Below are 27,560 nucleotides of genomic sequence, written 5' to 3' on the forward strand. Positions count from 1 at the left end.
GTTTTTATATTGTAAACTGCTTTGTGAACTTTGGGTGAAGGGTGATATAGACTACTACTACTACTAATAATAATAATAATAATAATAATAATAATACCGCTAATCCAGCATCTTTTTCTCACAGTGGCTAAGCCTCCATGCAGGACCTGAACAGCAACTGATATCCTTTGACTCTGGAATCAGAGCTAGCAGTCATTGGTAGCCTTATGCCCCAAGAACTTGTCTAAATGTCTTTTAAAACCATCCAAATTGTGGCCATCACTATATCTTGGGGGTGTGTGAATTGCATAGTTTAACTATGTGCTGTGTCAAGAAATATTTTATTTTGTCCATCCTAAACCTTCCAACATTCAGCTTCATTGGATGTCCCCAACAGAGAGGGAGAGAGAAGGAGAGAGAGAGACTTTAACTCTAACCTCTTTCTCCATACCCTGCATAATTTCAGAAATTTTTAGCATGCCTTAAACACCTTTTCTCTAAAATGCCACTTGTCATGATTCCACGGCATCATTTTCAGTATCAGAGGCACATTTTCAGCAGTACTGGATCTAAGGCGGTGTGGGCAGTTCCATTACACAGGGTCTGAGCCAAGGAGAAGATCCTTAACTGAGAAGATCCAATTGGGGCCACCAAAATTTGGCCCCACACAGGGCACCATACTGCGAAAGATTACCGAAGTCTGCCCCTATTTCCGGAAATACTACTGTAGGTCCTGGCACTCTTATTTACAGTGGTACCTCTGGATGAGAACGGGATCTGTTCCGGAGCCCCTTTGCATCCTGAGCAGAACGCAACCCGCGTCTGTGCATGCGCAGGTCGCGATTCGCCGCTTCTGTGCATGCGCATGACATCATTTTTAGCATCTGCGCATGCGCGAGTGGAGAAACTCCACTTCTGGGTCACACTTCTGGGTCACCGCGGAGCACAACCTGAAAACGCTCAACCTGAAGCTACTTTAACCCGAGGTATGACTGTACTTAGTTTATGTTCCACCTTTCCTCCAAGGCACTCAATGTGACATAAGCGGTTCTCCCTTCTCCATTTTATCCTCACAACAATACTGTGAGGTAGGTTGGGCCAAGAGAGAGTGATTTGCCTAAGGTCACCAAATGAGCTTTGCAGCCAAGTGGGGACCAGACCTCTGCTTTCCCAGGTACTCTAACCTAGTAAGGTAAAGGGACCCCTGACTATTAGGTCCAGTCATGACCAACTCTGGGGTTGCGGCGCTCATCTTGCTTTATTGGCCGAGGGAGCCGGCGTACAGCTTCCGGGTCATGTGGCCAGCATGACTAAGCCGCTTCTGGCGAACCAGAGCAGCGCACGGAAACGCCGTTTACCTTTCCACCGGAGCGGTACCTATTTATCTACTCGCACTTTGACGTGCTTTCGAACTGCTATTTCAACCAGTGGCCTCTTTCTTTCTTTCTTTCTTTCTTTCTTTCTTTCTTTCTTTCTTTCCTTCCTTCCTTCCTTCCTTCCTTCCTTCCTTCCTTCCTTCCTTCCTTCCCTCCCTCCCTCCCTCCCTCCCTCTTCTGATGCCCTCTTGTGTCTCTGCCTCCCAAAGGCTTGCACAGCTGTTTGTTGCAGCAACACTGGCTATAAGTTCTGCAGGTGAATGGTGCCTCTGGGGCTGATCGAAGCTGCTTCTCCATTCTCTGAGGGGCAGTGTGAGGAGGCATCTCTCTTTGTGGCGTGCAGGGGGGGTGCGCTCAGAGACCAGGGGAAGAAGCTGCAGCTGCCTACAGGACTCCCAAGGAGAGGCGAGAGGAGGCTGAGGGAACCCTCCACAAGGGAGGGTGTTTGAAAAAGGGTGAGAGGCTGCCAGCTCTGCAGGCAAGGGGTGACATAACTGAGCTTCTGAGCCCCACAGGGGTGCCACGAAAAGAATGCAGCTGGCCAAGTGAGCCATAGACTTGAAAAGGTTGAAAACCTCTGCTCTAACCGCCACACCACAGGGGCTCTCACTGGATCTTCTCACTGGGAAGCTCTTGTGCGCATGCTCAGTTGGTTAGAGCATGGTGCTAATAACACTAAGGTCATAAGGTTTGGTCCATAAGAGACAGCTGCAATTTCCTGCATTGTAGGGTCTTGGACTAGGTCCCTTCCAACTCTTATGATCCCATGTGCTTCACACAGGCAGGCAGCCAATCAGTGTGACAAGAGAATTCTAGACTTGATAAGTCTTCAGTCTGATCTTCAGTTAGATCTATTTTTATATTCGTTTGATGAGTGGATTTTCCCCATCCCTTCTTTTTATAGAGGGAACAGTGCACCTGTTGATTTTCTACCTGTCATGCAGCTGTTGTGCCTGTCATGCAGCTGTCATGCAGCTGTGGGGAGAGCAACCCATAGCTGGAGGGTATGATTGCTGTATCTCAATAGAAAGATTCCTGCATTGCATTCCTGCATTCAAGGAACTAGATGACCCTCGTGGTCTCTTCCAACTCTACAAATCTATCTATCATCTATCTAAGCATCTGCTTTCCATGCAATTCCCTGGTTCATTGCTCTGTGTGAAATCCTGGAGAGCCACTACCAACCAGTGCAGGGAACACTGGGTTAGACGTTCCAGGAAATTATTTAGGAAATAGGGGTGTGCCCCATCCTTCTTGGTGATTTCCAGCTCTCTTCTAGCTCATCAAATATTAGACAATCTGTGACGATGGGGAGAGGAGGAGGGGGGAAGCAGCCTTCTAAACTATGGCTCCGATGACGCCAAGGCGTTTTTTCCTCTAAGCCCTGGAGCTGTGGGCGCTTCCCAGCACCCGGGCTGTGTTGACTACAACCCCCAACATCCCTCGCGGGGAGCTTGTCCCGCTCGGGGCGCTACCTGCTCGCCTCCCCCAAAGCCGTCTTCGGCAGCCAGTCAGCCAGTCGGTGGGAGTTTAGCGCAGCCAAGCGACGGACTGGAGCCACTTCGGACAAGCGGAGAGCAGCGAGAGCGGCTGCCTCTGGCTTCAGCCTCCGCGCCGGGCAACTTTGGTCTCCTCTTCGCAAGAGACTCCAAAGCGGGAAGGGGAAGCGCCTAGGAAAGGGAAGAAGAAGAAGAAGAAGAAGAAGAAGAAGAAGAAGAAGAAGAAGAAGAAGAAGAAGAAGAAGAAGAAGAAGAAGAAGAAGAAGAAGTAACAAGGCAAGGAAGGAAGGAAGGAAGGAAGGAAGGAAGGAAGGAAGGAAGGAAAGGAGGAGAAGCAAAGTGACCGAAGGGAGATGAGGCAGATCTGGAGGCTGGGATCCCGAGTCTGCTTCCCTCCGTGGCGATCTGGAGATCTGGCTTCCCCGCTTGTTCCCTCCTAGCAGACGCAAGCCATGGCGCCAGAAGGGATCGCCCCGAAGGGCTGCGGCGATCCGCCCGGGATGGAGTGGCTCTCGCGACTCCCCTGCTAAGCCCTGGGGCGCGTCGTCGGGTTGGGTGGAAGGCGCGAGGAGGACGACGAGAGCGGCCAGCGGAAGGTCTCCCTTTCGAGGCGGGGATCCGAAGCCTTCGCCGACGGGAGGCGGCGGCTGCCCGTCGGTGTTCTCCCCGCCCTGGCTGATGTGGACTTTAGGAGCCCGCAAGGCGCCCGGAGCGACTGGCGAGCCGTCCGAGTTGTATGGCTGGCGGAAGGCGAGGGGCTGGGAGAGGAGCGCCTAGCGTCGCAGGAGGAGGAGGAGGCGGCGGCTGAGGTGCCAAGCCAGCGGGGGAGAAGGGGGCTTCTCCTTGCGCGCAGGGCACCGGGCTCTTCTCCCGTGATGTGGAGACTGAGCGTGTGGTGGCTCCTGAGCAGGGTGTGCCTTTTGCTGCTGCCGCCCTGCGCCCTGGTGCTGGCCAGGGTGCCCGTTTCCTCCTGCCACCCGCAGCCCTGCCAAATCCTCAAGCGGATCGGGCACACGGTGAGGATCGGCGCGGCGCACCTGCAGCCCTGGGCTGCCACTTCCCCCGCCGGCGCTGACGCCTGGGGACCAGGACCGCACCATGGCATTGCGCTCGGAAGAGAAGGAGGGCGAGAGGCGGCAGCCGGACCCCAAGCCGAGCCGCAGGCGCCTAGGGCGGCCGAGTGGAAGGGGTCCGGAGGGTCTCCAGGGAGGTGGCGAGCGGGAACCGGCTTGAGGAGCAGGGCACACTTGGGCAACGGGAGTGGCGACGAGGGTCTCCCTCCGCTGCTGCCCCGGGAGGCGCTGCTGTCGGCGGTGGAGACCCTCAACCGTGTCAAGGGGCTTCTGCCTTACAACCTGTCCCTGGAGGTCGTGATGGCCATCGAAGCGGGGCTGGGCGATCTACCTCTCTTCCCCTTCTCCTCGCCCAGCGCCTCGTGGAGCAACGACCCGGTCTCCTTCCTGCAGAGCATCTGCCACACCGTCGTGGTGCAAGGGGTCTCGGCCATCCTCGCCTTCCCGCAGAGCAGAAGCGAGATGCTGGAGATGGACTTCGTCGCCACCGCGCTGCACATCCCCGTGATCAGCATCGTGCTCAACGAGTTCCCTAGAAAGAGCCTGGTAGGTGCGGGTGGAGGGTTTGTAGGGTGGGGGGCGTTGGGGTGGGGAGAGAGAAAGGGATGCCTGGGGTCTCGCCTCTGTGAGCGTACCGGGGGAAGTGATGAAGGGGAGGGGAGGAGGGGAAATGGCCCGGAGCCACTATACATATTTAAGAGCTTCCGAAAGGGGAAGGGGAAGGGGGGCGGTTCCAATGGAGAATGTGAGTTCAGGCAAGTTCTGCTTCAGTTTGCTAATTTCAGCACAACGGACAGTTTGATGTTTCAGCACCACGGACAGCGCACCTGGTAACTACAGTACAGTACTGCTTTATGCAGAGACGGTCCCAGCACTTCCGCGTTCAAAAAAATAACAACACTACAACAAAACCGTCTTTCATCAAAGAGCGCTCACTTGCGCGTGAGCGTTTGCTATTCTGGGTTTCTTGTCTTCCTTCCCCGTTTTCTTCCCACTGAGAGAGCAGCTCCACTTGGCAAAGGCGCTTGGGATCAGGCCGGCAGATGTTCCCCACCTGGTTCCACGTTTTTGTAATTCATGCTAAATGAACTTTTAATTCACTCAGAAGCTTCTGCCTAGAGACTTTGCTTGTTCTCAGAGATGAATCCAGATGGATACCCACCAAATCTAAGCACCCAGGCGCAGAGAGAGATCCGTTTTGTTTTAACTTTACCCTGAACATCTGTGCGTTATAGAGAAAGACTTGTGTGGTTTTAAAGCTCATGAAGCTGTTAAACAACTCGATGTTCTCAGTGGTGACTACTCCACTTCTTTCAGATCATTTAATGCTTGAGTAGATGCATTCTTCAGTCTCATTCTTATTCTCTCTCATTCTTGCAAACATATGCATGCTGCAGATACATACACACATTTATTCCTGAATAACACCCCCCCACACACACATACACACAAACCCAGAGGTGGGTGAGATGAACAGTCATATTTGAGATGCTAAACTATTATTTGTTTATTTGTATACACTTTTCAACATTCAAGGCACTACATAAGACTAACTTAGCTAAGCAACTTCAAGGCATCTTTTTATCCACTCCCCGCCAGCCTCCCTCTCTCTCCCCCATCCCTTGATTTATGTAAGTTTTCTGGAAAACTCAAAGGTCTGCCACATTCTGTTCTTGCATTTATATCTCACCTTTCCTCTGAGGAGCTCAGTGGCAAACACACTTAACTACCTCCTCATTTTATCCTCACAACACCCCTATGAGGTAGGTTAGGTTGAGAGGCACTGATTGACCAAAGATTAACCTATGAGCTTCATGGTTATGAGTGGGGATTTGATCAGTGGTCTCCCAGGTCCTAGGCCACTATGCCAGGCCTTCGGATTTTTTTGCATTTTGGCTGGCATTGCCCAATCATGGATTTTGGAGAAATTCCCATGTTACTTTGCTTCCTATTTAAGATCAGAGGTCAGGGATGTGACTCATCTGTCTTAAGTCCATGGAAACGTGATGAATGTTGGCACCATCTTCTTTCACTCTGTGACAACTTACATTTTCCTCTTCATTTAGCTCACTGCAGGTAATAGTCTTGCATCTAAAAAGGCAATTCAGAGAGTGATGAAGCTGTTGTGGGTTTTTCTTCTTCTACCTAGATGGAGAACCAGGGCATACAGACACCATACCAATATAATATAATATAATATAATATAATATAATATAATATAATATAATAATCTTTATTGTGGTCCAACACAATATGGATTCAGAATAAAATACAGATTCATACAGACGACCCCCTCAGGGAAGGGAGACCGAAGTGTTATTTGTTTCGTCATGGGTATGTTGATCTTTGATTTGTATGACTACTGAAAGAAACTTTGCCACAGCCACTGTGATATCATTGGACTTGTCGTCCAGAAGATATTTGATATAGTAGGCTTCAGATTGACACGGCCGATTTCCCAAGTGTGGTTTAATCAATAGTTCCCTAGCTTGGTCATATTGTCCACTATGCAATAAAATATGCCTCATGCAGTCAACGTCCTGAGAGCATACACAGATCCTATTTTGATAAGGAATACCTCTCAGTCTGCCATTTAACACTTCTGATGGGAATACATTTAATCTGGCTTTGGTGAAAAGACGCCAATATGTTGCCATACCAATACAACCCTCTATGTATCTACTCAGGCATACTCCCAGTCAAGTGTGCATAGTATTGTAGCCTGAGAAAGCAATCCTATACTTATTTACTTGGGAAGTGAGCCCCATTTAACTCAGTCAGACATACTTGCAAAGTAAACATGTATAGAATTTGGCTGCAAGTAATTAAAATGGCCTGGGGCAGTGTGTGTGTGTGTGTGTGTGTGAGAGAGAGAGAGAGAGAGAGAGAGAGAGAGAGAGAGAGAGAGAGTTTTCACTATGGTTTAGGAGTGTGAGACCTCTGTAACCCACTCTCTGCAATTGTAAGACCTCTGCAAGCTCTCTTCCCACGTGATGTTCTCCGTCTTTACCATTTTTGAAATGCCATCACTTGCTTTAACTTTGACTTCAGCATGACAAATCTATAGCCCAAGATTCAGCTGCTGGGTGGTTCTCAACAAAGGCATTTTAAAGGAGGGACAGTGCACTTAAGCAGAATTTGTACTATTGACTAGACTACAGCTTGAGTTCCAGCTTGTTAGTTCCTGGGTTTTGTCTCTTTGTCAATTGCTATTCAGTGGAACCCAGAATGGGGCTGTACAGATTGGGGAAAGCTTAATTCTCAAATATGTCCACTGAGATATTATGGACAAAGTTAGTGAGCTTCAATTCTTGGACACAGCTGATGTGGTAAAAACTGCCCCCATGTCTTTTTGAAAGAAATGAATTTATGTTGCATTCATTTAATTGTAGCACTGCTGTTTTCTGTATATTTCCACCATGTGTCAGAAATAACATGATGAGGCTTTGCCACTTTAGACCACTGCTGTATGTGATCATTTTTTTTATGCCACTTCCCCGTAAAACATTCCCTGCGTGCATATGAGGGAATGGACTGTGCTAAATTTCATCCTCTCTCTACTGTGCCAGCATTCTAAAACATGGGACCTTTGACTCACCAGATGTTTCTGGACTACAGTTCCCATCATCCCTGGCAATTGGCCTTGCTGACTGGGACTAATGGGAGTTGGAGTCCAACAACATCTGGAGGGCCAGGAGTTTCCAATCCTTACTTTATACAAGCAATTATCTGGATTCCCCATTGGCAGCTGCACCACTGAAAAATGTCTACTGTATTTACCGGTATTTGTTGGGTATATTTACTTCCTGCTTTTCAGCCATCAGGTCATCAAAATAGTTTAAGATGCAATTTTAACTTCTTTCACTGCACCCTTGCTGCCCAAGCCATCTTTTCCTCCTGTGTAGCCCATTAGAAAAACATCACACCATTACCCTCTTAGCTTCAAAGGTGATGTCCTAACATGGTTGCTTTTCTCCAAAATTGTCAACACACTTTAGCTGACTCCTTGGGGTTCTTGTCCTCCAGGACTACAGAGCAACTTAATACCCCAGAAGAAGAGTCAGTGGTACTGCTATGAACTTATAAAGCTATTAAAATAGGCCTGCAGTTATTGTATAATAAAAGTTATTGTGCTGTAAGGATATTTCTACTTCTAATGGTGCATTTATAACCTAGAAAAATGCATTCACATTCATAAAGTACAGCATAATTTGCATTGAAATTGTCCACACTGCTTCTCTCACAAGGCTAGTGCTTAATTTGCTCCCTCTTGAGTCTTCCAGGTCATCCCTCTATTTGCTACCTTCTGTCCATATATCATCCAGGGGCAGAGCATCACTTGACATGTGCTCTGCACTGTACCACTCAGAGCAAAGCATCAAGGAGCTGAAACTACGATTAGGAACTTAGGATCTGAGCTGCTTTCTGGCCCTTCCTATCTTGAATCAAGCAGTCAGGTTGCTTGTTAATGGACACAGAAGTGGACTCTGAAAAAAGAGTTGCGACCTTCCTCTGCAAATGGGGTGATTTGAGGACATAAGCCACACTGCTGAGTTAGGCTGGGGAGCAAGAACAGAACCATAATATAAGGGACTGCCTTACAGAGTTGTGCTAATGAGACGTTTCACTGAGCACTGCCTACCCTGACTTGCTACAGCTATTTACAGCAGGTTTCCCAATGTTTTGGCTGCAGGACCACATTCCTTTCTGAGCAACCTTTAGAGGACCACATTTCAGTGGTGGGCAAGGCCAGAGGCAAAAGTGGGAGGGGCAAAGTAGGGTAGTTTCTACACCTACTCAAACATCCATCTGCATCAGCCATCTAGATAAGCAAAAGGCATGGTCAGAGTTCAAGGACACATTACATTCAGGGTGCTCATGAGGGTCACTGAGGGTCACTGAGGGTCAAGGAGACTGGTCAACCACAGGGCAGGCACACACATGGCAGGCACAGGACACAATTAGCTCTTCATTAACAGAAAATAATAACACTATGGTTCACCTTACTCTAGCTGAGAGGTTGCTGAAACTGGCCACTACAGTGGTACCTCGGGTTACAAACACCTCAGGTTACAAGCACTTTGGGTTACAGACTCCGCTAACCCGGAAGTAGCACCTCGGGTTAATAACTTTACCTCAGGATGAGAACAGAAATCGTGTGCTGGCTGCATGGCAGCAGCGGGAGACTCCGTTAGCTAAAGTGGCACCTCAGGTTAAGAACGGCTTCAGGTTAAGAACGGACCTCCAGAACGAATTAAGTTCATAACCAAAGGTACCACTGTAGTTCCACCCTTCTTCCTCTAGTCTTTCACTTTGGATCCCTCCCAAGAAGACAAAGGTTGCATCTAGTGGCGAGCTCCTCCTCTGGGCCTGTCTGGCCTGTTGCTCAGCAATGTGCAGGACTCTGCTTGATCAGGGTCTCAGAGGGGGAGGCAAGTCAGCAGGACTGGCACTGTCCTGCTGGTGGGTAGCGGGGCCACTCTCTGACTCCACTCTATCTGAGTCTGCACTCAGACTGTGACTCTCAGCCTCTCACCCTGTTCTGGAAGACCCTCCTTCTCCTGACCCCTCTTAATTGCTCACACCTCCTGTTTCTAGCACCTCCCAGCTTGTCCCTTCTGCTGACTGCTCTTCAGTGTCCCACTACCAGGATCCAGGATCTAAGTCATCTTCTGTGCTGTCCCTGGGGTCTTGTGGGTGGGTGGCTCCCCCCACTCTTCCTCATCCTGCCAGTTCCTGACACTGAGGGGCATGGCCTGGAGAGAGTTTCAAGGACCAGATGGAGAGACTTTGAGGGCCATATTTGGCCCACAATCCTGAGGTTCTCCACCTCTGCTTGATAGTGTTAAAAAGATACATTTCCCAGCTGTGCTATCTGAGCTGCTTTTCAATTATACATGCCAGGAAATAAGCCTAGGAATGGGGTCCCCAATGATGCTTGACTGCAGATCCCATCATCTCTGACTATTGGCCATGTCGGCTAGAGCTGATAGGAGTTGGAATCCAGCAGATTTGAAGGGCAGATTTGAAGGTTAGTCACCTGTGACCTAAGTTGATACTTAACAAGGTTGACCCTCATCACCCCGGTTGTTTGTGCTCTCCATTGAGCCATTAGCGCAGGCAGTTAATCTCTATGCTGATGATGCATTATTTGTCAAACATCCTGAATTTTTTGGGAAATGTTTTGAGTTTGATTGATGAATTTAGCAAGCTGTTGAGGTATGAAATTAATTTAACAAAATCAGAAAGGGTGGAATTCAATGTTAACAGAACATATGATAAAGTGCCCAGGAAAAAAATCCCCTATAAGCTATTTTGGGTGTGTGAATGTATAAAGATATAAAATAGATAGATGATAGATAGATGATAGATAGATAGATGATAGATGATAGATTAGATAGATAGATAGATGATTGATTGATAGATGATAGATAGATGATAGATAGATGATAGATGATAGATGATAGATAGATGATAGATGATAGATGATAGATGATAGATGATAGATGATAGATAGATAGATGATAGATAGATGATAGATAGATAGATGATAGATAGATAGATAGATAGATAGATAGATAGATAGATAGATAGATGATAGATGTAGACAAAAACTGGCTAAATATAATCATGATAATTTAAGGACAGAGGTCAAGAAAGAATTAGAGTGATGGTCTCAAATAAAAACTTCATGCTTGGGGAAGTTAGCAACAGTTAAGAAGACTATACTCCTTCATTTCTAATTCTTTTCTGAAATCTCCCACTCCATATAGTTATTTATTTCAACATTTTGTATTCTGCTTAGTGACAGTCATCCCTGAGCAGTGTACAAGGGACCCAATACAATAAGACTGAAAATGAGCTAAAACCTACAAAATCAGAATTCAGTTCGAAAACCTGCTAGAATAGGGGGGGGAAGCCTTCAGTAAGAGCTAGAAGTTCAACAGGGGGAGTGGGCCTATCTGACCTCAGCTGGAAGGAAGTTCCACAAAACTGGGCTCACAATACTGAATGCAGCATGGCTTCTGAAGGATACGAGTTGTGCATCTGAGTCATTAACAGTGACTTCCTTGAAGACCTCAGAGTTGCAAGGGATCAGGTAGTCCCTGAGCTATCCTGGCCCCAAGTCGTCACAGGCCTTGTAAATTAATCCAATTGTCTTGAACCTGACCTAGTAGTGTATAGGCAGTCAACACAAGGTTTTAAGCACCAGAATTTAGTGCTGGTGACACTCTGTCCCCATCAACTGTCCAGATGGGGATGTGTCTGCAGAAGCTTGTAAAACCTAGTTGGAACATTGCATTGTTATTCACCTCTCCAGCCAATATGAGGCTTACAAATTAGCTTGGCCAGGGGTGGGGATGGATGGGGAGAGAGAGACTGTCAATAGAAATAACTAAAATGTTGAATCAGGTCACTGCATTATATTAAAAGGCAGGCAGATCAGCACAGATAAACAGCATCTCCTAACAATTCAGCCTCAGCAAGTGGTATTTCCAAAGCTGTGTACACGCTAACCTGTTAATAGCACAGAATGCAGTTTCCCCCTCTCAATTCAGAATTGTTCATGCTTGTCCTCAACATGGTGTTTTCAATCTAGATTAATTATAGATCCTGCTATTCACAAGGATAGGTGTGGTTACTTGTAAAGCTTTAAAAAACCCTCTCTGGGATTAGATTATCTGTGACTTTTCCTCCCTACACATGCCCCAGGTGAATGAAGAAGTAGCACTTGTGATAACAGCCCTTTTTAGGGAAGTTTTTAATGTCTAATGCTGTATTGTTTTTAATATTCAGTTGGAAGCCGCCCAGAGTGGCTGGGGAAACCCAGCCAGATGGGCGGGGTATAAATAATATATTATTATTATTAGTATTATTATTATTATTATTATACAGCATCACTGGGCATGTATGAATACAACCCCCATTGCCAGGCCTGCCTGCATCTGTTTTCGAAAGGGCATACTGTGGAGCGATGCAGATTCAATTTGCAATGAGCTTTATTTTTGGAATAAACCAGTTTCTTAGGAAGTGCTTTGCAGGGACAAAATATAAGCAATTGATCTAGACTGTGTGTGGGCTACGTAGAAAAAAGCAAATACTCTGTCTCCATTGATTCTGGAATAAAATGGGTATGCAGCCAAAATCTCTGCAGTTAACTGGTGAGGATTACATTTCAATTAATGAGATGCATCGCCCCACCTCTTCCAGGAACTTATTCACAAACTTCTCAGCTGCTGCAGGCCTTGCTCTTATGTGCTCTGGATGATGGGATGATAAGCAGAGCCCAAGTGATAATATCAGACCCTCCAAGTGTCCCTATTTTCGAGGGGAAGTCCTGGATTTAAAGAAGCCATTCTGGTTTCTGATTTGATCCTGGAATGTCCTACTTTTCCTTAGGATGTCCGTATATACATTGGAGAAATGTTGGAGGGTATGGAGACCCACAAGCCAAGGAGATAAGTAACTATACAGCCTTTAGAAGACAGCCCTGTATGGGGAAGTTTCTTAATGTTTAATGTCTTAAAATGTTTTTATATGTGTTGGAAGCTGCCCAGAGTGGCTGAGGCAACCCAGTCAGATGGGTGGGGTTGTTGTTGTTGAATAGGTAAAGGTAAAGGGACCCCTGACAGTTAGGTCCAGTTGCGGATGACTCTGAGGTTCATCTCGCTCTATAGGCCGAGGAGCCGGCATTTGTCCGCAGACAGCTTCCAGGTCATGTGGCCAGCATGACTAAGCAACTTCTGTAGAACCAGAGCAGTGCACGGAAATGCCGTATACCTTCCTGCCAGGGTGGTACGTGTTTATCTGCTTGCACTTGAAGTGCTTTTGAACTGCTAGGTTGGCAGGAGCTGGGACCGAGCAACAGGAGCTCACCCCGTCATGGGGAGTCAAACTGCTGACAAGCCCTAGGCTCTGTGGTTTAGACCACAGCACCACCCACGTCCCACCCAGTCAGATGGGTGGGATATAAATAACAAAATTGTTGTTGTTGTTGAAAGGATGTCCCTATTTTCATTGGAGAAATGTTGAAAGGTATGCAATATCAATAGGCTAGAATTGCATGTATGTGGGAAGCACTTCCTATACAGTGCAGGTACAAGTCCTGAAATGCTTCCTGCATTGGTGTAGCCCAGTCTTTCTCCAGCCTTTCAGATTTAGGAGGAACTACAATTCCCATCAGCCCCAGCCAGCATGGCCAAGGGGTGGAGATGATGGGAGTTGTAGTCCAGCATCATCTGAAGGGTGCCAGGTTCAGGAAGGCTGAACCAGCCAGGAGAAAGGAGGCAAAGGGCAGTGCTGTGACTTTTGCATCTCAGCCCCACTCACCAGCTCTCTGACAGCATGCTGATTTGAGCTGACATCCAGGGAGCAGACCTTTCTTCCTTTGAGGCTGGCAGCTCCTGACAAGAACTTAGTAAGGTTGCTTGAAGGTGACAGCAGTGAAAGCTATCTTTGAAATATAATCACAGAGAGAGAAAATGTAGATCCAGGGCTAGGTGGAGCAGTAATGTATAGCTGGTACAAGCTTTGCAGTGGGGTGGCATATTCCATGGAAACGAGCTGGGAGCTTTTCTATTAAATTGGCTTCCTTGTGCTATGGGGTGCCTGGAGCAGAGCAGAGGTGTCAATTGAACAAGGACTGGTGTGCTTGACAATTGGTTCGAATATCTCCCTGAGAAATATATAGGACACAGGAAGGGGAAAGAGGCATATATCACAACATTTCCATAGCTGTAGTCGCACAAATTACCCCAGCGCTGTGAGTCACAGTTAGAAGAAATGTATGTGGTTGCAGGACTGCAGCCTGAGAGGACGATTCCTTTTCTACCAAGATACACAAACAGCAGACTCTTTAGGTGTAGCTGTTGTTGAGTGTGCCAACTCTGAATGCAGATGAGGATCTGAAGGCATTAATCAATGCTCACTTGTGTAAATGAAACCCTCTGGACATGCAAAAAGATTCTAAGCTAGGTTTCTGTCCACTGTGGCAGTTTTGCAGGTAAAGTGTGGCTGGGTGTCTTGTTTGTTTGTTTTTGACATGGTATAGCCCTGATTCAGTCCGTCTGTCCCCCAGCTTCAGTCTTTAATAGTAAAGTCCAGATTCGAGGCATCATAAGATTCTGCTGGTCATGTAGCTCAGCTCTTACTGACTGCTATGCTTTTAAAAATGGATAAAAAATTGTGCATCTGTGTGTGAGTTTCAGAGCACAGGATGGGGGTCATCAGATGTGATGATGTTATTTATTACTAGTTAGTATCAGCTTGTCTTGCAGCTTGATCCACAACACATTTTTCATAAGTACCGCCAGTTTTAATGGAATGTATAGCTAGAAGTCAAGTCCTCTGCTTAACCTGTGCAACAGACCATAGTACAGGAAGTAACTCCAAGTTTCCAGAGGTGCCCTAATGGGGTCCCCATTTCTTTGCACTAGAGTTGGGAGCTAGGCTTGCTTCTGTAGCAAAGCATCAAGTAACCATTGTGTGTGTGTGTGTGTGTGTCAGGAGTAGTGGTGGGGCATGTTAGTATTATTCATTCTCCCATTGCTGTTGGATCTTGTGATCCACACTGTTTACATTCCATTCCTCTGGAAGTGTGAGAATGGAAACTGAGACACAGCACTTCTGTTCTCTGTGCTTTTGTATTTCTGCTTTTTGTTCTGTCTCCTGGACAGACAAGATGTCTGTGTGAGTTGCTCCTTGCACTCTTGTTATTTTCTTTATTATGATTTGTTTTGATTCGGTTTGATTTGACATATAGCAATAAAATTAGCGGTGCTACATACTTCCGCAGCCAAGCTTTCATTTACTCTGCTGTTTTGCGTGCTCATATGGGCAGATATGAGTCTCTGAGATACAGGACTGCTGCCGAACACTTCATGAGTGTCCTGTTACTGGAGGCTGGGGCCTCATAGGGCTCCCTGTATATACTTCCTCTTTAACATATACTGAAGATAGAATCATGGTGTCCAGGAGCCACTAATTCATCTAATCCCCTTTCAAAGCCAAAAGTATCTTAATTTTGCTTTTCAAAGCAACTCCATAGTTATGGACCTCTTACAGACAAACTGTTTATAGAGCATTCGTCCTGATTTGTTTTCAGGGAGACTGGATGATTCTAACTATCTGCTGGACATTCATTCTGATTTGTTTGCTAGAAGGTCAGATGAAATTGCATCCGGCAAATGTTACCCCACACTTTCAGGTGCATTTTCCCATTGCTTTCCTGGTTGCAAGAAGCCCAGGAGTTAGGAGTTGAGGGAAGCATGTTTGTTGTGCAAGAGCTCCAAATCAGCCTTTATTGAGCATGCTGGATTTGCCAATATATGATGGAATCCCATCTGAAAATAGCAACAGTTTGGAAGTGCCCTTTCATGATGTGGAGTTTTGTGAGCAATGTCTGCTGAATCTCAGGCTCAAAAAAGATGAGAGGTAGGAATTGCAAGAGCAAGACTTTCTGCTTTTTAAAAACAGACTTTCGGAACCATGGTGCTAGGGGAGACTTGGTTGGTTTTGTTGTTGTGACTTCAACCTTTTCTATGGCAATGATTTCCCAATTTAAATCACCTTCCTCTGAAGCTGCTATTGGTCCCATGGATAAAAACATCAAGATACACTTGCGAGTGCTGTACATTCTCCTCTGCAGGGCAAACAGCAGCTTCAAAAGGGAGTTGGCAACTTAAAGAGAGATAATTTCTTGATGGAAAGAGTTTATTCCCCCTGCAGCCATCATTTCATTTATTTATTTCATAAAATGTATATACCACTAGACTGTAGAAAAATCCTCTAACAACCTTAACATAGTTCACAAAAAGAATAAAAAAAGATCAGTAAAAACAGTTAAAAGCAGCTATTTAAAACATTTGAAAATTAATTAAAATCAATGATAAGAGAAATACCGATTAAAACACAAGTCAACTTTCTAGATATCTGGGTAGGCTTGTCTGAACAAAAATGTGTTTAGGGGGACACTGAAAAGAGTACAGCGGAGGTGCTTGTCTGGTGTCAATATGTGGGTGCTGCCATCATCTCTTCCCTACAGCTACTTTTGAATTGGTGGCGGGGGACCTGCAGGAGATCCTGTTCTTGGCTCTTCCTTATTCGATCTAATGCCAAAAGAATTTTCCAGTGGTCTGAGAATGAGTTGGCTTGGTGCAGAGATACCAAAGGAACAGAAACAATTATTTATATATGCAATGACAGCAGCACGGATGCTACTGGCCCAGAGATGGAAAGAAGATAAAGTCCTGACCAGAGACAAATGGCTGATGAAGATGATGGACTATGCCGAAATGGCGAAAATAACCGGGAAAATCAGAAACCAAGAAGAGAGGAACTTTAATAAGGAATGGGGGAAATTCACAATGTTCTTAAGAGAACACTGTAAACAACTAAACACTTTGGCAGGGTTTGAGTAACACTTGTAATGTACTAAAAACTAAGGTAAAAATTGGACTATTTAAGAAAAATAGAGAAAATATGTGAGGCAGTTGAAAAAGATTGACAATGGTAACAATGGTAGGTGGAGGGGAGTCTAAGGATTCAGGGAATACAAAATGTTGATGATGGTGTTTAATGTTTGAATTTAAATGTGCAGTGTAAAATTTATTAACAAAGTTTAGGGAAGTTTTTAATGTTTAATAGACTATTGTGTTTTAGTATTCTGTTGGAAGCCACCCAGAGTGGCTGGGGAAACCCAGTCAGATGGGTGGGGTATACATAATATATTATTATTGCTATTATTATTATTATTATTATTATTATTATTATTATTATTATACAAAAAAAGAGGGAGAATGGGATGGCTCATCACTTTGACCATCCTCACTAGAAGAACTCATATAAATTGCACACAAGAGTCCAGAATGTCAAGGTGTGTTTAGTGTGCCTCATTTTATACAGGTCGCAGAATCCAGTGCACAACCCTGATGCTAGTGTTTTATAACTGGCCATCAAGCAACTATGTGAAACAACAGCAAAGTACTGTAGCCCAATACAGAGTCTTTCTAACTTTTGGCAACACTAGCAAAATACATATATCGCAAACATAATCCTGAAGCTGGAAAAGCAGGTGTTCAGCCAGGCAGAGAAATGTAGATCTTAAAAAAAAAACCAACCCAAAACCAAAATGTAAACACACCAGACATCAGGACAATGCCAGAAGGGAACAATCTGATATAACTGCCTGCTTTTCTTCTCTATCCACCCTCCATAAGATTTATTTGGTAATGTCTGCTGACAATAAATCCAAACATTGTTATTACCACGGAAGGCTGCTTACTTCCTGACGTCCGTTTGGAAATAAATAAATCATAACTGTGAGCAAAATGCTGCAATTTGAAGCAATCGTTTAGCAAAGGCGGTTAGGATTTTCCTTGATAATAGTTCTCGTTGTGTTGAAGATCTGACAGGTAATTGTTTTGGAGAGAGAGGAGTTTGCGGCTGACAGTCTCTTTAAGTACACACACAAACATATGCAATACTCAGTTTCATCTTTAGAATGCAGTGCCTCTGTTCCCAATGTACAATAATTGCATGTACAAAAGACCTGCGATTCAGGTTTCAGAGAGGGGGCCTTTCCTAGCCCTACCTGGGAATGCCAGGGATGGAATCTGCCTTCTGCATGCAAAGCAGATGTTCTGCCTGCTTAGCTGCAACCCATCTCAACAGTGGCCATTCTCCATAATGAGGATGGCACCATGTAGCATGGAGAGGCTGTGACTGGCATGACATTCCATGCAAGCCTGTATATTTGAAGACCATTTTAAAACACAAAACAGCAAGCAAGAGGACAGATGATGTGCAACATCAAAGGGGAGAGGCAAGACTGAAATGTGGAAGTTCTCCATTTCTTATAACTTTAAACAAGCAGAAGATATTGTGTGCATAAAAAGTGTGAGAGAGGGAAGCATTTTCACAGATGAACATAAAGGGTTTTTAAAAAAATAAATTACCTATGAAGCAAGGCTTGATGGTAAGCTGAAAATGCAGGCAACCCAGAAACAAAGTGTACTTCTATGCTGCCAAAAGAAAGTTCAGTTTCCTGTAAGAAAGAATGAATATCTTCTGTACTAATTAGCTGGCCAAGTCATTTTTTAAAATGTGATAGCCGAGATGCTGCTGCGAGACTGAGTCTATATAATAGAAATGAAGAGTGGCTTTGCAGTGACTAAAGAGCCTCATGAGTTATGGATGTCTTCTTGGTAGGCTTCCAGGCTGCTGGCGAGATGTGCTGAGTTCCTTCAGAATGAAGAAATTAAGCGGATATGGGAAGGAAAAGGAGGAAGAGGTAGGGTCCCAAATGGAGACAAAGCCAATCCCATTACTGGGCCCTCTTTGTAGCAAGTCTGGGAATGTTTGGCTTCACCTGTGCTTCATTCATTTTGAAGCCTATGAGCCACATTTTCTAGTTTCTCAACAAGATGGCCTTTGTTAACCAGATGGTTCTGTTGGGGTCCGCTAATTGGGCCCAAGCTGCCTTGGTCCCAGAAAAGCCAATAAATGCCATAGACAGAGGAGATCCCCATAATCACTTGTTTATTCGGCTGAATAATACAGAGCGGGCGAGCCACACTCACCAGTGTGATGGTGAAGCCATCCCAAATAGCCTTTGTTCATACTTTTTATGAGCATCCCCTTTCCCCCTTTCAAGGTTCATTGCGCTGATCAAAACAGGACACCTTGCTTGGAGACCTTGAAGGGGAGAGTTGCCCTCAGGAAAACCTTCAGGTTTTCCTGAAATTCACCTGGCAACGTTATCTGGTCTTCACATATTTGTGGCTCACCCTTCTAAATTCTAAAGCGGACAGTTTTTTACAGAAGCAAAATGGCATCAGTTAGGCTAACCAGAGAACAGGAGAAGAACAGGCCTCTAAGGCTTTTCCTGAAACCTCACAGTTCCAAGGCACACATAGGAATTGAGGATGCCCTGTGGGTGCCGCAGGGTCTTCCCACAGGGCACACCTCCATTCCCACTTTCCGCCATAGGCATCTGCATATGGATGGCCACTGTGAGAACGTTCTAGACTAGATGGACCATTAAACTGATGTAGCAGGATCTTCTTATGCTTCAATTATATAAAAGGAAATTGAAAGCATGAGTGACTGAGGTGTGTTCCAACACACGATCCTCCCTACCCTGCAGAACCAGCATGATTACAGGTGCCATGTAATATTCATTCCCCATTTTTAAGAAGCCTACACTTTGGAACTCCCTACCTATCAACATCAGACAGGCACCTTCACTGTACTGTTTTTGGCACCTGCTAAAAACAGGTGTCTTTAGACAAGCCCACCCAGATGCATCAAATGTTGGCATGTGTTTTAATCTGTTTTTAGTCTGTCGTTTACTTTCATTTTTTGAATGCTTTAAATAGTCATTTTAAAAAAAACTGCTTTGATAGTAATTTTGTTCTTTTTAAAATTGCATTAAGGGTTTTTTAAAAAACAACAACAACAACAATCAAGCAGTGTGTAAATTTTATGAAATAATAAATATAAAACAGATATATCTTAACACTACTTGTGTTTTCAATTTACTATGAACATGGGTCCCAGTGCACAGCCCTAATATATAGGATTGTGCTAATTACATAGCTGAAAGACAGCAAAACCAAAGAAAACATATGCATCTGTATTTGAAATTTGGTCAGAGACTTGAAGGGCTTCCAAACAGGAGACCTATGGAAACTATAGTATTGTGCCATATCTTTCTTTTTTTAAAAGTTGAAGTTTCTTGCTTGCTGCACTTGTTGAGTAAATGTGTATATAATCATAGTGTCCTCAATTTTATCAATCCTCTGCTGTTCAGAAGGTTGCTTGGGAAACTTCCAATTATGCACTATACATGTTTCGCTGCTGTACACAATTGCTTAAGAAGGTCTTTATGCAGGAATCCAGTGTCATTAGGGAACTTTGCTTGTCCTCTGCTTTTGGAGCCTCCAATTTAGGGAGAGTGCAGACATGCATAAACACACGAGCAACTTCACTGTGCTGAATTGATGCTCGACATTTGCACTGGAAGAAACAAACACAGCCCAGGAAAGTTGACAGTATCACTGGTTAGAGGTTCTGAAGTTCATGGAGTAGGTTGATATCCTTCTCTGGATGGGGCAGCACTCCCGGTAAGAGATCAAGTTTGTCAGTAAAAGCTTCTAAAATATTTCATGGAAAACTGGATTCGTTCCAGAGAGAATACGAAGTGGTACAGCTTCCACTTCAAAGACTACTTTGTAGGCATCAAGGCATCTTCTGAGAACCAACATGTATCACTGTAAGCTTAAATACATTTAAACTGAGCAAAACGGTAACAATAAATGTTTTCATTCTGATCCTTCTGGAACACCTGTTCCAACATAAGCCATGTGAACTCTTTTTGGCACACATGGAGCGCATTGCAGTAATCCAACCTTGAAGTCACCAATACCTGAACCTTCCTCTCAGTGCTAGCATCAGCCATTTGTGGGTTTTTGGCATGGTCTGAAAGGAGTCATCAGTGCCACTTATAGCACATGGGGTTCTTTTTGGTGCAATACAAACATATTTGGAATTGCCGTGTCTGCACTCTAATGGCATATGTTCTGTAACAAGTCATATGTCTAACTGATGCCAATTCAGATGCCATAGAGAATCGATTTAACACAAGACCAAACTGCATGTTACTTTACTCATGCTGTTAAAAATGTTTGTTGGAACTCGTAACTTTTATTTTGAAGAAACTGTAGCCCCGGGATTCCAGTACAGAATGTTTTTTTAAAACCTAGATTGTGAGGTCGAAGTGGGAGATGCCAGCTTTCTGTTCACACCTGTTATAAGCTCCTAAAATGCACTAAGGGATTCTGAGAAGAATGTTGAATGTGGGACACCAGTCCAGATCTGGAGCATGTTCTGGACAAGGTCCCAGAGCTGCTTTTTCTTCAAAATAAAAATGACCAATTTAATCATGCTTCAGAAACATTGTGACGAATGTAACATACAGTTTGGCTGACACCTGGTCTACCAAAAAAATTCCTGTTTTAACTGCTGCTTTTCAGATCTTCTAGCATGCAACTAAAGCAATTTACATTGTGGGCAGTTAAGGCACTAGATTGGTACTAACTCCCAAGAGTACCCCCTGTTGTCATGTATAAATTGTGTGTTCTAAAATGCGACGAATTAACATTTGCCTTTTTCTTTTTAAAAACAACAACAACCCACCATACTTAACTGAAGCTTAGCTGAATGCTACCGTGCCACAAATATTCTGTCTCTTTCCCCAGCAACTCCTGTTAATTATCTACAACTACATTTTGCATGAAAACATGGGGATTGTCTCTCTCTCTCTCTCTCTCTCAGCTTCATGTCTATACTATTTAATATTTATGACACACTTTTCCTAATTGCTCTACATTCTCAGTGAACCATGTAGTAAATGTGAAAGTGATAGCAATAATATTATTCCCAAATTAGGATAAAAGGATGAGAAACCTAGAAAAGGTATGGCTGAGATGGCATTAAAAACTCAGGGCATCCTGCATCACATCCTACTTTTGCTCCTAGGAATGGGGGCGAGATTTGGTTCAGTTCAGTTTTCAATGTGAACCTGCCAGATTTGCACTTCGCAATACAATCTGTAAATCCAGCTATCCTTTGAAATTTGCATTTCTTTGAATTTTGCAGTGCTCTTCTCCAACCAAAGAATGTGCAACCACCAAGGCATATTAGGGAAAGTGTACATAAACATGAATATATTAATAGGAAAAATATACAAAATACATTGTGTTGGAGAAAATTACTTGCAGGAAAATGTATTTATTAGCCCAAAATGCATACACAAAAATGTCTATATTAGGAGAAGCACACTATCATGCTGGCATTTTTTTGTGAAAACACACACACACACACACACACACACACACACACATATATATATATGAAAATATATGAGAAAGATTGCAAACTGGTTCAAAAATGTGGAAAATTGAAATGCTGGTGTGAAAAATGAAAAATGGAGAGAAACTGAAATTTACAGATTCATTCATCCTTATATTCTGCACACAGAATTTGATACTTATAATAGTCTAGATAACAACCCTATGATATTTCTGAGGTCCATTTCTGGGAGTTTAATGCTTGACCTGAAACGTTTCCTCTTCAGAAATACCGTTGCTAGAAGGAAGCTTATTCTAGCTCAATGGTGATTACATCTGACCCACCAAGTGATGTTGTAAGGTAACTTGAACAGAAGAAGAAGAAACCTCCAGGATTAGAGATGCCACAGTTGGTGGACCCAGAGACAATGACAGGCAGAGACAATTATTTCTAGTTTTGTCCCCATCCTCTTCCTTGCTGAGTTCTACAAGGGCAGCACTGAGATGGAGAAGGAGGAAGCTGACAGCCAGGACCACCTCCTGGACTGGTTGTTATTCTGAAGGCAGGTAGGTCAGACCTGGCTAAGGATGCATTGAGGTTGATAGAGCAGCCTCCACTGTTGTGGCCTAATCAACCAGGACTCTTACTATGTTCCAGTATTGGTTAGCAATGGTTCCCTATTGGTTGTGGTGCACTTTAGGGATTATTCTCCCACCACCAAAGGAAGAAAAACAATATTGTATTGTTCTAAGTCAGGGATGAGGAATTGGATCCAGCTAAAGGACCCAGAAGTGAGTGACCCTCTGTGGACCACTTTGACAGGTGGATGGAGCAGCCCAGCTGTCAGTTACCTGACATCAGAAGACTGAAATGTAAAAGGAGGGTCACTTAATGCCCAGTTCTTCCTTTGCAAACAGAGTTTGAATTCAAAATGAATTTAAGCTGTAGCTATAAAGATTATTTCTTGGCAACCTCAGCTTGTATTCAAGACACAGCTGCCAAGGAAGAATTGAGAGCTTTCTGGTGCAATGAAGATCTCCTGAGTGTCTTCTTCTTCTTTGGCAATCACTTGAGTAAGATTCCATAACATGTCTTCCATAAACATGATTTTAAAAGTGAGTCCGTAAGTGACTGTGGAGGCCAATTCTGGATCCACACGTCCTTCCACAGTGGGGACATAGGTTTCTGGGCGGAAGTTGATCACGGTGTGGATTTGCCAAGCATGTCTTCCTCTTAGCGCATTTCTCTCTTTCGCCCTGAGTTCGGGTGTCTTCAAAACCCATGACACCTTTGGTAAAGGCTGTTCTCCAACTGGAGCGCTCGCAGGCCAGTGTTTCCCAGTTGTCAGTGTTTGTACTACATTTTTAAAGATTTGCCTTGGGAGAGTCTTTGAACCTCCTTTGTTGACCACCAGCATTACGTTTACCATTTTTAAGTTTGGAATGGAGTAGTTGGTTTGGAAGACGATAATCAGGCATCCACACAACATGACTAGCCCAATGAAGTTGATGTTGCAGAATCATTCCATTGTCACTGGTGATCCCATCTTTGGCAGAAGGAGAGTGACAATGTCAGGCATCATATTCAACCCGTGGCGACAAAGCAATATGTGTTTGCATACCCCTCAACCATCCTGATTTAGCGGGATATTCTGGAATTATGGAAGCCAAGCCAACTTCTGATGGGATTCCAGAATGTCCCATTTTTTGGTCCAGCGCTGTGGCGTGAATTGGCTAGCTCGTGCCAGAGTACCAGACAAAAAATCACTGGGGTTTTTTTTTGGTCTTACACTCTGGCATAAATCACCCAGCTCTCATAAGTTCTCAAAACCAAAAAATGAACATCCCAATTTTGATTAGCAAGATGTTGGAGGGTATTCCTTAGCAACCGCTGTTGGAAGCCAAGCTTTTCTCTGCCCTGTGCCTGATATCACATGACATCAGGTGATGCGTAGCTAGGCACAGCTGAGCCAAACAGACAGGCAAAGCAAATATGGAGGCCTTGTGGGCCTAATTAGTGTCCAGGGTTGGTGGTTCCCACTGCTGTGATAGGCCTACAATTGTTCAATGTGACTGATAAAAGACTCAAAGAAAGAAAAATGTAAGGAGCACCTTCTCATGCATGAAACGATTGTTTGAAAGCTCTGCCCAAAAGGCCCATAGCAGATGCCATCCTTTTTTAAAGATAGGCTGGTCATCTACCAGGGGTAGAATAGTGCTTTCACTAATATGTTCATTTCTAGGCACATCTGTAGCATTCTTGACAGATGTACAATAGACAAGTTACATTTGCTAATATTCCCCCTTTCACACTTAATTATGTAGGAGAATTGTCCTCTTCTGCATCTCCAGTCATCTTACCATCCAGCCTCTGCTTTAATACCTTCAGTGAAGAGGAGCCCACCACCAATTCCTTAGGCAGTCTGTTCCACAGCTGAACCCAGTGTGATTTGACCAAAACATGCTTAGCTACAGTTTCAACCCATTCTTTCTAGTCTTGGGCCACACTCACACCATCCTGGGAACTATAGTTTACCCCATTGAGCTATAATTCCCAGAACCCTTAAACATGTTCCAGAATTCTTTGGGGGGGGGGAGCCTTGTGTTTTAAATGTATGGTGTAGACATGACCCTGGCCTCTTTCTGGAAATAACATTCTGACAAATATATTCCACCAACTTTCATAATTTAGCTCCGATTGTATCGCTCTCATTTTTATTCTTTCCACTTTTTAATTGATTTTGTAGTTCACCAGCATTTTTAATTGAATTCATTGTACTTTTTAGTATTTTTATCTTGTTTTCTGCCGTACAGGTGTATATTGAAATGCAGATTACAGATAAACAGCACTACAGCTCTGACCTTTGCAGGTCTGTTTACTCATTAGCATGAAATTTGATTCAAGGTATTATAAGATCATTATCTGAGGAAAGAGAAAGATGATTTGATTTAGGTAGAGCACTGAGGAATATAAACAACTCTGCTGAATTTCCAAGAGATAAAAAGACCAATAGACCTGCAGGTATAGGGCTGAATATAAATTTAATTAATTAATTAATAATCATGTCAGAAATAAGGGTGGAACTATGTAGAGGTGAACAGTAGGGTTCAGCGATATCAGGCTTTCAATGTTGTGATATATCACCGGCTAAACATTGCGATTTACTGATATATCACAATATCTGAAATAAGGATGGAGCTATGTAGAGGCACTGGCTGGCTTCACAGTTTTTCCCACATTGTGATTTTTGCATAGCACACACACACACACACACACACACACACACACATGATTCAGAATATATTGCCAGGTCAAAAATTAAGAAACCGATATCACGGTATGGACTCCAAATTAGCTTTTGGCGCTAGATCGATATATCGCCCAGCTCTATCCAAAACTAGCAAAATTTGGGGCTCTTTGTAATGGCCTGAAATACATTTTTCTCCCCCCCCCCCAACCTCTGAATATCTAACTTGAAGAAAAGTTCTAGGGAAGTGATAAGCTTGCTGCTCAGTGCGTGATCAGTTGGTCCCAATAAAAGGTTACACTCGACTACCCAACACACACACACACACTTCAAAGGAACAAAACGACTAGCTGAAAAAGCACTATCTCTTATTCCTCTCACAGCCACTCACAAAGCTTCCTCTGTAAACCTTTGACCTATCCAATTAGCATTTTGCAAATCGTATCTGTCAAGTCTAAGCAAATAGCTGTTGGGTGCAGCCCTTTCGATTTTTCAAAGCTAGCACGGTTGGCGAAGTTGTAGCAATTTCTTAAAACAGCGAGTGGGTGAGAAGCCAGAATTAATTACTTTTCTCCCCTCCCTTTTGGAGTTGTCAAAGAGGAGGCATGCACTCTGCTACTTGGCTTGTTTCATTTATCTGACATCGCATGACAAAACACCTCTGCAGCCGACTTGTATGAAATCATTACCCCTATTGATTCGGTAATGTGATGAAAAGGCCAGGCCAAGCCACAGACGGGAGAATATTCCCCCAGATGGATTTCTCAAGCAAAGCCATGGAAAGGATGGAACTTGTGCTAATGTAGCATAATGCTATAGTTGTGCACAGGAATGATGGTGCTTGCAAGGCTGCTTGTATGACTGAGAGCAAAAGGCAATTGGCTCTTTCTGACTGCGCAAATCAAATGCAAGTAGTCATTCATTTGTGGCAAACAAAAATAACCGAAATGAAATTTATGTGCCCTTGGGAAATGCATTTCTTTGTTTCTATCCTGACAGTGTAATCCTATACATGCCTACTCAGGAATAATCCACAACTAAGTATAATGGAGCTTACTCCCAGGTAAATGAGAATAGGATTGGAACTTCAGAGTGGCTTTGTTTAAAGCTTATATATATACCATTTCCAAAATCACATTCACATTCAAATATGCATTTCCACCATTAATATCTTTCTTTATAATAAAACATTCAATAACTTCCCTTCTTCCTCTTCCCTGGTTCCTTTGATTTTCCCACCGTTCCTATATATTCTTATATATCCATTTAGTTCACTTCCTCCCCTTATTCTTCCTTTATTATGTAGCATACTGTTGAATTTAAATAATCCTGCTAGCATTTTCACTTGTTTAGAATTATTTTCTAAGTACTCCACACAAAAATTCCACTCTTTGTATTCTTGATCTTTTGCTCTCTTATTTTAGAGACCTGCAACTTTGTTTCAAGTTTTTGGTTTGTTGCTACACCAGGGATGGAGAACTCTTTTCAGCTGCAGGTACAGGTTTAAGGATCTATCAGTTTCAGTTCTCTCAGGTTCTCATTTCTGCAATCTTGAATTCAATTCTCCACATTTTGCAGCAATTCACACACAAATTTTCATGAAAATTCACCAGCTTTCCCCCGTGAATTTCTCCTAATGAGCTCCTTTTTATATGCAGTTGTGACTAACGCATGCATGTTTGCAAGCAGCTTTCCCTAAAATAATGCAGTTTTGTATGTTTCTTTCGCTAATGCCTGCATTTTCATGCACACTCCCATGATATACGCATTTTTGTAAACATTTGTTGGAGAACTGCATCACAACATTCAGACAAGTACAAATTTCAAAGGATAGCTGCGTTTAGGTTGGTGTATCGTTGTTCAGTCCCAGCTCCTGCCAAACCTAGCAGTTTGAAATCACGCCAGAGTGCGAGTAGATAAATAGGTACCGCTCCGGCAGGAAGGTAAACAGTGTTTCTGTGCGCTGCTCTGGTTTCGCCAGAAGCGACTTAGTCATGCTGGCCACATGACCCAGAAAAACTGTCTGCAGAAGCAGACAAACGCCGGCTCCCTCGGCCTGTAAAGCAAAATGAGTGCCACAATCCCAGAGTCATTCGCAACTGGACTTAATTGTCAGGGGTCCTTTACCTTTACCTTTATTGTTTTGGTAAGTTTAGAACAGGCCATGTTGTGGGGTTCAGAACAGGCCATGTTGTGAGGTTGCTAAGGTAAAAAGATTAAAAGGCCAATCACTGGCCAGTTGTCCAGCCTTCCTGCTGCTGTGCTCACACTCAGAAAGCCAATGGGAAGGGAGAATGCAGCACTCTCTTTCTCCCTCCCCCCTTCCTGTCTACTTTTGTCTATATGCTCTGGAATGGCAAGACCTTTCGATCTGATGTTAGCAACTAAGAAAGCCAGAGGCAACATGGGTTTCCTCCAAATGTCGCAGCCACCTTGCAATTCAAAGGTGCAAGGTCTCTCCTCCATCAAACATCTGATTGTACTGCACACGACACCAGGAGCTGATTCCTAAAGTGGTACAACTCGCCATTCCTCA

At 44.0% G+C, this 27,560-nt stretch overlaps 2 protein-coding genes across 2 annotated transcripts in view; both read left to right on the forward strand.

Annotated features, from left to right (window-relative positions):
• The first annotated feature begins 243 nt into the window (after positions 1-243).
• The window catches only part of ALDOB (aldolase, fructose-bisphosphate B), a 166,936-nt gene continuing 139,619 nt past the window's right edge, over positions 244-27,560 (forward strand). The window contains exon 1 of the mRNA XM_053371633.1: positions 244-251. The gene's annotated coding sequence lies outside the window, so the exon portion shown is untranslated. The remainder of the gene's footprint in view (positions 252-27,560) is intronic.
• GRIN3A (glutamate ionotropic receptor NMDA type subunit 3A) overlaps positions 3,131-27,560 on the forward strand; it is a 94,809-nt gene continuing 70,379 nt past the window's right edge. Inside the window, exon 1 of the mRNA XM_053371626.1 lies at positions 3,131-4,473. Within this exon, the coding sequence (XP_053227601.1) occupies positions 3,730-4,473 (744 nt within the window). The 5' untranslated portion in view covers positions 3,131-3,729. The remainder of the gene's footprint in view (positions 4,474-27,560) is intronic.

This window comes from Podarcis raffonei, chromosome 17 (genome assembly GCF_027172205.1).
Source record: "Podarcis raffonei isolate rPodRaf1 chromosome 17, rPodRaf1.pri, whole genome shotgun sequence".
Lineage (NCBI taxonomy): Eukaryota > Metazoa > Chordata > Lepidosauria > Squamata > Lacertidae > Podarcis > Podarcis raffonei.